This window comes from Athene cunicularia, assembly GCF_003259725.1.
Source record: "Athene cunicularia isolate RWA chromosome 1 unlocalized genomic scaffold, athCun1 chr1_part1, whole genome shotgun sequence".
In the NCBI taxonomy this organism is placed as follows: Eukaryota; Metazoa; Chordata; class Aves; order Strigiformes; family Strigidae; genus Athene; species Athene cunicularia.
In genome coordinates this window covers 28,684,091-28,695,073 of record NW_020799091.1, presented here as the reverse complement: position 1 = coordinate 28,695,073, position 10,983 = coordinate 28,684,091, and the positions used below count along the sequence as shown (strand labels likewise).

Here is a 10,983-nt window from a genome sequence, read left to right as displayed (position 1 = left end):
CACCCCCCGCCCCATATCCATTTGCTGTACTAAATTAAAAGCCTGTGACACTCTGAAGAGTTTTGCTGCAGGGCGGGTTCAGGAAATGTTACCAAACCTGTAGTCACCGCAGATGGCACTGAGTCACCAGTGCCCCACCCGAAGGTGTTTGGTTACCACTGAAAGGGTGATGTGTTCAAGGAGATCCTTCGGTGACATGCTGGATGCTACCTGCACTGCTTTGTGATGACCAGACTCAGTGGCTTCGCACAAGACTTTAACGAATTGGGATGTCAACCCCCTTTTTTTGTGTGAGATGGGCCAGGCATCCTTTCTATTAATATTCTTTTATGACACCCATCAACAAAAGGCATAGCAGCATATCAGTAATAAATGAAGCAGTATGACCAGCATGTCACATGCTGTCCATTCTTCCTCAGGTTCAACAGATCTGTCTCCACTTGATAACAGGGTTTCTCCTCTCTTGCTCCCTATTTGCGTGCATCCTCAGAACACTACAGAAGTTCATGCCAGAAAAAAGGAAGACAGTCTAAAGCGCTGAAGGTTTTATTTCCTAGATATTTAAATACCCCCCTACTTTTCTAGTTAATTCAAGAAAGGGTATTTCTCACTGAATTCAAGCACAGTTTTGTTTCTACATGACCGAGATTAATTTTTTATGGCATTTATAGAATTCTGTAATAAATTAATTGCTCTTTTCCACATCAAAGCCTGAATAGGATGTCAGCAATTGCACATGCCACAAGAATACCTTATTTATTTCAGATGTTGAAAGAGAGGAGGACAGTTGATAAAGAAGGCTTTAGTCCACTTACTCTACTTAAATCTCCCGATTTGTTACATTAGATATGCCAGTGCTGCAATACCTTCTTTAAAATAGATGCTATTTTAAAAAAAATTTAAAAGCAAGGTATTGGAAAGAGCACTTCAGAAGAATAGGAGCCATGCACTTCTCAACCATCAGAATGTAGCTGAGAAAATGTCAAAGCCTTAAGGACACATACGTCCATGCAAGCAAGCAAACACCCAAAAAAACCACCCATAAAATAAAAGTAAGAACCAAACATTCAACCTAGCCAATTTTTCAGTTGAGAATGTTTAAAAAGCATTAGGGCAACACTACACAAATAGGTTGGGTTTTTTTTAAAAAAAAAAAAAAAAAAGACAGACACATGGGGAAACTGGGTCAAATTCAACCCTTATCTAAGAAGATGGATGCTAGCACAGTCAATAGAGTTCAGTTAAAGTCTGAACGGGTCCTATTCTGTGACGAACAAGAAGCATCATTAAGAAAGTGTGCAAACTTCTGTACGTTATGCGTGTACATGGAAATGTGTTTTGGAAAAGATGTACAATTGCCTTTATACTTACAAGTGGCTTCCCTGCATCCTGTGTATCAAGTTGTGTTCTCCCCCCTCTTCCCATTACTCAGAAAGTCTTAACTGATCTGCTGTAAGGCTCCCTCTACCTGCATACTGCATAGCTTGGTAGGCACGAAATTTTCTGCATTATCTAAAACCAGTTCTTTCCGATGCACAGATGGCTCCTGTTGAAAGTTGCAAAAAGTTGTATTAGAAGCATCAAGCCTCTCCCTGTCCAACCTCACGCCCCCTGAGCTGCCCAGGGCATCTTACCTTATACCTACGATTTTTCAGCTGGGAAAGGAAACAAGGAGGTTCTCCACTGGCCCTGCAGTTAATTTAGGCTTTGCCACACTTCTCTGCCAATTCCGGCTGTATTAGCAGCTTTTAGCTGTCTCAGCCCACATACCACACTGGCTGTGCTACAATAACAGCTCAATTGTCACAGGATAAATCTTCTTGTTTAAGCATCTGAGGCAAGTCCTAGTTGGAAGCTATTCTGCACGCGAGCAAAATCAGGGTTGCTGTGGAGCTGTACCCCAGAAGACCTATGAACCTTGGTTTTATGGTGAGGCAAAACAGCACCTCCCCAGCTCACATGGAAGGAGACAGAAATCTGAAAAATCAGAGTCCTGATTACCAAGCTTCTGCATTCATAGGTCCACAGGGTCCAAAACCAGCTCTGGGACAGCCAGGGTCTCATGCAGGAGCCAGACCTCTGGGCCCTTTTATGAAAGTTTGACACATTTCATCTCCATTTGGAAATCAAATTGACGGTAAATTTAAAACATTGACAGGTTACGAAAAGCACAGAGCACAGCACTGTACTTTGTTTTTCTTTGCTTTTGTTTTCAGTTAAATTTCTCTTATCATACTCATGGAAAGACAAGATGCTATTCATTAGTATTACCAAGTAAGTTTTGAAGACCTATGCGCACTGAAAGTCTCCCCATCATCTTTTCTTCTCCGATTCAAAATGCAAACAACACTTAAAAATTGTTTTACTAAGCCCACAAACCTATATGATAGTAAGAGATGTGATGCGGTAATTGTTTCTGCAAGAGTTATTTTTCCTGCCATTTTTTGAAGTTTCTTGTTGTCACAGTAATAAAAATATTCCTTATGATTTACTTCCCTAAACTCGGGAGAATGAATTCATCTATTTTCTTTAATCGGTATTTATTTCAGAACACCTCAGTACAACACTTTACTGAAGAGTCTCATATCTTCTCTTGTGAGGAAGCCCTATGTGCTTCCTCTACATCGCAGTGCAAAGTCCTGAGTCAACAAGCCACATAAAGCATATGTGTAAATACCATCCAAAAAAAAGGCTGCTCTCTTCCCTTTCTGCCTTGCTGCTGAAGTGCCTGCCTTATCCCCCCTCCCTCCTCTCCCCAGATCACACACATTCACCCCAGGAACAGCCTCCATCCCACAGTGATAAAGTATGGCAGAAAACACTGAAAAACAATTTCCTCCTGTAAAATAAGCGTTGTCATTAAATTCACAAGCTGTTTCCATCCTAATACGCCAGGGGAACGCTCCCATGTATTTTGCTGTGTGAGGAAAACACACACCAGCTGTTCTGACTTTTATGAAAAATTTACATTGAGTTCTTGATTTTATCAGTCTGAATTTCTCCTCCTTTGTCACTGACACCCAAATAAACAAACCAGCTCAAAGCCAAAAATCCTCAAAACCACAACGCAGAGGAGTCATGCTACAAAGCAAATCAAAAAGAAACTCGAGTCTAGAGCCTCTGCTTTGAATGTCTTCTTTAATCAGGCTCCGAAGGATGAATTCAGCAGGGGAGGGCAGATTCTGTTGGTTTATTTAGTTACTTATTTTAAGTTTTAGTTCAGAGTCAAATTCTCTCAGTGCTTTTCAGTTAACTGAAGGTATTTCAGCATGAGACATCAAATACCAGAGGCCTCCCTGAAATCCGTGTGACCGATCTTACATAATTAACACACTCTGAGCTACTTGCTTTGAACCAAAAAGTTTCAGAACGATTTCACTAAGGGCACGAAGGGCTCCATGCCTGCCTTTTGGGTTGGGTTCATTTTAATACAGGCTCTTGCACAAGGTGGGGGAAGCACCACATGCACACACAAACATCAGCTGCATGGAAATTGTGTTAATATCATGTATCAGCTATTTCTCTTTCCACTGACATTCAGTTTTAACCTAAAATTTGTTTGTTGATACTTAAAATCATATACTCCTACTGCACTAACAATATAGAGGGTCAGAGTCTCAGATGAAAAAAACAAAATTTGGATTTTATGTAAGCACAAATTCCTAATTGGGGGCATTTTGTATGCTGGGGTGCATCTTCTCAACTGGTCACTGGGAGAATGGCAAAAATAACACAGGTCTGTGTCACAGAGTTAGAGGAGAGCAATAGTGTTAGCAAAAACCTAGCACTATAATTAGAATATGAGTAGCACTGCTCATTCAGGAAGCACTAGCACCCAGAAGATCGGAAAGGGCCAATAGAGTGAGGTATTGTTTATATACATCTGAATACATACAGGTTTGCTGGTTTATGTCTACAGTGTTCAACAGAAGCAAGTTTTGCTCTGTGTGTACCTACACATTAATTGGCAGTCTCATTTGTTATCCTGCTAAAACAATTAATGGTAAAATAGTTTTCAAATAGCCTTCCAAGCTGTTTTGTTAGATGTGTTACTATTTGAAGTAGTAGATCACCCTTTGTTTTGGCTGAGGCTCCTGGATCTCAACATTTTCTGCTTGACCCCCAGATCTGTTTTAATTTACTTATGCAAAAGCCCCCTGATTTCTGCAGAACTGTTCAAACACAAAGCTACTTACATGTGCAAGTTCTTGCAGGATCAGGGCAATGAGCGAACACAATTTTATTCCCTTTATTCTACTGTTTCTCCAGCATAAAAACCTTATTGGTCTTCTACAACATCACCCCATACCTTGTCAGTCTTTTTTTCTTGCTTTTCCAATATGGCCATGTTTTCTTTCAGAATTTTCACAATCTCGGCAGGATTTTTGTGCGATTTACTAAACAAAGGCATGTTTTTTCTTCACCCGGATTTCTTCCTTCAGGACAGAAGAGGACTGCCTTCAATCAAACGAGAAACAAAAATAGCTTTTAAGGTTTATACGAAAATGCAATAAAACCACACAAAGACATTATGAACAAGAGAAGGTTATGCCTCAGGCACTATATTTTGCTTCAGCTACTCATTAGAGCAGTAAAATTCCTCATGTACAGTTACTGCAAGTTCATCCAGAATTCACAAGCCACCATTAGCACATGGAAAGCAACTACTCAGCACCTGCACAGGAGCTGCATGCGTCCTAAAGACCCTGACAGGTAAGCTTGCTCCAGCAAGTTTATGCCTGTGTCCAATATATTTTGAACACTGCATATCTGGCAAACTTCACTAGATTTCTAATAGCGGTTTCTACCAAACTTCACTGGTTTTATCATGATGCAGATAACTGTAGACACCAGCATACCAAAAGCATCCTTTGTTTAGAGCATCACAAGATAAGGTCCCAGCTTCTCTGCCATCACTCCTTCTTCTTCAGCTGCTTTTCTTTTTCAGCCTAAAGCTGAAGAGGAAGCAATTTAAGGTATCCCCTAAGTCTGACAGACTTCAAGAAACCTGTGGGTCAGATCTCACATGTGTAAAACATTGCCTGAATTAAATAAGGAACAGGAGATCAGGCCCAAATATGGACACAAATGTTTTCATGACATTTAAATGAAAGAGAGCATTTTAGAGAAAATGGTTTTGTTTGTTTAATTAAAAACATTCTTCCTCTGTATGGTTAGAAAGGCAAATAACATGTCACATGAAAGAAACCAAGTAGCTTAGTTTCTAATCCTACATAGCATTAAGTTATGATTTCCCATGGGTTTTGCTGAGGGTCCAATACAAAGATGTACTCAAGAAAATGGACAGACTACAAAGAGGAATATGCTCTGGTTAAGGCAGTACCACTTTACAGGGAAAGCCCAGCAGCATTATGGACTGCATTCCAGTTTGAACAATAATGAAGAAAAAAAAAAAAAAAAAAAAAAAAAAAAAAGAAGAAGCAAAAATAGTCTCAAACTTTCATCTCCTTTCACAACAGAATACCACCATCGCCATCCCTCCCCACACACATTTGGAAAATTAGTCATGAAAACATAAATATACACCACAAACCAGTTCAAACTCCTGATTATTCTTCAACTTTTACAATTTAAAAAAAGCTTTAGACAAGAGATTTTTAAAGGAGAGAATTAAATGAGCACAAGACACACAGTATGAAGAAGAAAAGAGAACAGTGTAATGTTTTCCCAGTCATCTGGAAGAACCCACTCCTCTCATGTTTCGTTGTTACTACTGACACACTACAGAGTCCATCAGGAAGTATGACCCCATTTGTGCCATACATCCATGTGTTACTAATCCCCAAATACCCTATGGAATTAATACCCGGATTAGATATACATTCTATTACAACTAAAAATAGCAACCATATAAAACAGCGAAGTACAAAATTCAAACCATAGAGTACTTTAAAAAAATCAAAAATTTTAAAAAGTATCTATAAAGACTCTGTCCTAACATCTTATTAAAAACATTTTTGCAGATTATCTTTACAAGAACAGTTTCTATTACATGCAGGAAATACTTTTAAATGTCTTATTTAAACCAAAAGTTCCTTTATAGTGTCCAGAGCAGGTGAAATTGTATATAGTTTCTCATTTGTTGCTAAATCAGTTTTACAGGAATATTTTCATGTTCAGCATCGGAAAGTTCACCTCTTTTGGATTTCCATTTTCAAGCTCCTCATGGTTCAGGTCAAACTCATTGTTATTTCTGCAGTTTTGGCTATGTAACCTTCACTTCGTGGCTGAGATCTCAGCTGCAGAATCCTGCTCCCATGGAGCTCACAACTGCAAGCTTTGGTAGCACCATCTGACCAGCAATATAGCAGACTCACACCTCAACCTGACAATGCACAAGACTGAAGACCGGGTACACTAACTACTAACTCATTTGGGCACGTTCAGCTACATACAAGCACTGGAAAAGACTGGGTTGCCGGTATTATACAATATATTTATTTAAACACTGATAGCAAGCACCAAGCACCCCATAATTCTCCACATGCTGCAATTAGAAGATTAGTAATTCACAACACACTTTGAGAAGGACCTGATTCTGCATGTTTTTATCATTCATGAAGATGAGGCATGAGGATGTGAAGGTGCAAGAAAGAGAGTCTGAAAGCAGGAGCTTAACAGGCACGTTGCATTTCAGAAAATAAGTATTTCCATCCAAGGTGGGGTAGGTTTATTCAGATTGCTGAAGCTATCCCTGCCTTTTCTCCTTTGAGAAGTCTCCACACAAGGAAAAACAAAGGGGGAAATAATTTAATTTTCAAATTGAAGTACTCATGAGCAAGATGTTCTGAGATTTTAAAAGAAATGAAGTCCACATTTCTAACTGAAATGTTGATTATAAATTATAAACACATTTTCCTCCCCAAAAGTAACTTACATAGCTGTCTAGAGTATGGTGTTTGAATTTCAATAATCATTACTTTTGCCATAAAACTCCAACAACCAGGCCAGCACTTTTCCACTGTATGGTTCCAGTCTTACCACCAAGTCACCAATGACTGCACTGCTCAGTGGTAAAATACCATTTCACTTCATACCCTACCAGTGTCCTAACTGCAACAGCAAAACCACTGATAATAGGACAGGAAGGGACTCAAGAGACTGTTTAGTTCATCCCTCTGATGAACAGAGACAAGTCTGCTTCACTTCATTTATCAGTCTTACAAGGCAAAGCACCTGCTGTATGCAAGGGGAGGGACACTGAGAGAAAAAAGGGGAAGAACCCCCAATGTGCATTGAAGAACATTTTTGGATTTACCCCTTTCGAGACACTTTTTTTAATCCCTCAGAATCTGGCAAAAGATGATCCATCACTTTCGAAAATACATACTGGCAACTGCAGGTTATGGTCCCTTTCGCTTCTCCATACAGAAATCTCCTGAGGGGCACGTGCTACTCACAATTACAGGTAGAAGCAAACAGGGATAAAATCCCTTTGCTGATATCTGGGAGTCATACTCCTTAGTCTTATGGCCAGCTATTCCATAAGGCACACGGCAAAACATGAGCTCCTCTTCTCCAGCTTTGCTCCTCATGACTAGATACTCTATCATCAAAGAAAGCATGAGCTCTTGCTAAAGTTCTTAACACAGCTGGGCATTTCTGCCCTGTCCTCCTCCTTGTATCACCTCTCTGCTCTCTAAGCTTTACTTGGAAGGTCTTCTCTTCATTCGGGGACAAATTTGGTTTAAATGCCCTATTCCTTTCATCACATCTTTTCAGTCTATTTTCTGGAAATTGGTATTTTCCAGGCATCTAGCCCTCTGTCAAGGTTGGTTGAAATCAGCCAGTAAGTTCAAAAGTTACCATGGGAAGATAAATAGGATGAGAGACGAACAGTGTGACCACATAAGGTTCATTTTGTCAAGAAACCTGTCTAAACATAACTGAAACACAAAGATGAGTGACAACTGAAGAGAATGCAACACAGGCTTACCAAAGGTACCTCATACTAAAATCCCTCATGAATATATTTTTAGACAGAGAAAACACAGCAGAACCCATGCATCTACAATGGAAATAGAGTAAATTGAATACAATAGGAAAAAAAAACCCCACAACCTAGTCAAAGGAAAACTATCATGTAGAGGGAGACTTGTCTGAGAAGGTAAGAGCAACTTGGGGACAGGATCATATTAGAGAGGCATAGGAATTAAGAGCCTGCCCCAAAACTGTGGTGCCTCAAAATAGGAAGATATTCTCAACACAGAAGAGAACTGGAATATCATTACCTGAGAAACTAAATTGCCTCAAGGACTGAGATAATAAAAGTGGGATAAAATTTAAGACTGGAAAGTACCAGCTAATGCTGAATGGCAGAAGAGACAGAGAGTTTGTAGATGCCCCATCCCTGGAAACATTCAAGGTCAGGTTGGATGAAGATCTAAGCAACCTGATCTAGTTGAAGACACCTCTGCTTATGGTAGGGGGTTGGACTAGATGACCTTTAAAGGTCCCTTCCAACCCAAACCGCTCTATGATTCTATGAATATCTGCAACAAGCTGAGGACTTACCATGAGAAATAACAGATAACTGGTGACTACACCCGTATTTTAAAGACAGGAGAAAGACAGGCACAAATCTGTGATGAATTAAGGAAGTAATTACAAGTAGAAATACAAAGTCTTGATGGAACTTCATACAGAACATTGTACACAATCCTGAACACCTGCAGTCAAGTAAAATCAATAGATAAGAACGGATGTAGAGAAGGATCCTAGGCTGGCCAGAAAAACAAGAAGACCAACATGTCTAGGAAGCTAAAAGTGCTTGCCTTGGTAAGCTTAGAATAAAAATACAGAGAAGACAAAGAAGTTATTTCAGCTCAAATAACAATAACACTTTATTTATGCAGAACAAATCAGCTATAAACTGCCAATGAATAAACTTAAGCTGAAAATGTAAAGGTTTTCAACCACTGGAGCTTTGAGATTTTGAAATTACCTACTCTACTAGGCACTCTACAGAGCATCTGTTCATACATTTTTGACACTGCTGTCTGGCAGCAAGGGACAGGGCTGAATAAGCCCCTTTCTTTCCTACTTTCTAGGAAAACTTTTCCATCTAATGGTTATTCAACAGCATATGTTTTTATAACATCAGAAACGCATTGTGGACACTCCTGAATTCATAACGGGGGACTAGCCAACTTCTGAAACATTTAGTTGTGATGATGTTATATTTCACCAGTGCTCTTGTGAGGAGCTTATGAGACTGAGGAAAGAAACAGCTGTATCTCGCTGGACTGACTCCCAGGCTCAGAGGTTGTCTCTCCTGGTCACACAGGGAACGCCCTGGCAGTGCTGTAGCAGGAACAGTGGTTTCCAAAGCTTGCTGTTGCCATCAGTATGAACAGGACGTTTTAGCCGCCAGAGCCGGATTCTCCAGCACATTTTACGAGCCCTACTTTCACAAAAATACTTTCAGGGAATATAATTCCATGTTTGTTTGGGAGAAAAAAAAAATGGGACTGATTTTATTTTAGGTAAGTGACAAAAACACCAAAAGGCAATTTTAAAGCACAACTTTCTAAATGTTTGGCTGTTTCTGTTTCAGTCAGGAAAAAAAAAAAAAAAAAAGGAAAAAAATATCACACAGGCTAAAGCAGTGAGTTGAATCCAGAGGTGGATGAGGTTTACAAGATTTAGGGTATTCAATAGCCTGTCAAAGGTAACATAACATCCCTTCATACTCAGGGCCTGCCTTCCCTCAGAGACCTCCAGCTCTGCAAACATTTAACCAAGATGGAAAACAGACTTCCAAAAAAACCTATATACTGCTGTTACTCTGCCCCCTCTGCAAAGGGAGAAGCTGAAGCACAGAAAGACTAGAAGACTTACCCATGGTCACAAAAAAATCGGTGGCTGTATCAGGAATGAAACCTAGATCATTTGACACCAAAGCCTATGCTTTATCAGTCTTCAAAATATCAATTCTGCCAGTTTATCTACTCACAAAGAGAATGTACTAAAAAAAAATAAAATAATGCAACTTGAGGTCTTTAATACAACTATAAAGTACAGTTAAAAATCTAGTTCTGCTTATAGGCACTCTCCCCACTTTCTTTGTTCTTAATCATATACTTTCTCAAAAGATTACAACTGATCTCTTAAGCTCAATGAAGGAAAAATGCAGATGGCAACATCACTCTATTCACCGGCCCATCCCACTATGAAGTGACTCAGTTAAGCAGCTTGGTAACAAATGCTTCCTTCTGTGCACAAAGGCAAGAGTGGGAGAGAGCACGTGAGTCCACCCAAGCACTGTTCACAGACATTCCTCCAGACAAGCAATTTGGACTTCAAAAATGGATGAGCAAAAAAATTTCCTTCCCTTCAAGTATCAGACATCTGTCTTATCTTAGTTCCTAACCTTCCTCAACTTACTGTTCACAATCAAAACATTCCAGTAACTCATATTGGGTAAGAGCATCTTGAATGGAAAAAAAGACCTTCATTTTCCATTCACTCTAGTGTGCCTAAAACCCATATATTTGGGGCCTGAATTAGCACACTTTCTTCATAATTTTGCCTAATTCAGTCACTACATAATAGAAGGAGACACTTTATTCCCTCCTCATTTCTCCCTCCTGCAATAATTTGGGAAAGTTGCAACAACTGCAACAATTCCAGAATCATGCACTCAAACCAGGGGATGGAAGCCCCCATGCGTGATGATCACCTGGAGAAGTCCAAACCATCCTCCCCCATGCAGTTCTCTCACACAATGTATATTTCATTCGATAGACAGAAGTTACGAAGGCTACACAACAAGCAACCTCTGCAAATCTAAAACAAGTTGCAGATTTTGGAAAGTACATCGCTAATGAGATAACATATTAACAAAAGAGAGGATCAGTTTTATGGTTAGGGTCAATGAATGCCATCTCTGCTTGGCAACAAAATTATTCCAAAACCTCAAGAATTTACTCATCATAAACCTTGCTGTTGGCTACTTGTTGC

At 39.6% G+C, this 10,983-nt stretch overlaps 1 protein-coding gene across 5 annotated transcripts in view; it reads right to left on the bottom strand.

Annotated features, from left to right (window-relative positions):
* The window catches only part of CAB39L (calcium binding protein 39 like), a 66,043-nt gene that overhangs the window by 33,081 nt on the left and 21,979 nt on the right, over positions 1-10,983 (bottom strand). For all 5 annotated transcript variants that reach the window (XM_026848465.1, XM_026848474.1, XM_026848494.1 and 2 more), the window contains one exon: positions 4,310-4,458. In XM_026848465.1, the coding sequence (XP_026704266.1) occupies positions 4,310-4,411 (102 nt within the window). In that variant the 5' untranslated portion in view covers positions 4,412-4,458. The remainder of the gene's footprint in view (positions 1-4,309; positions 4,459-10,983) is intronic.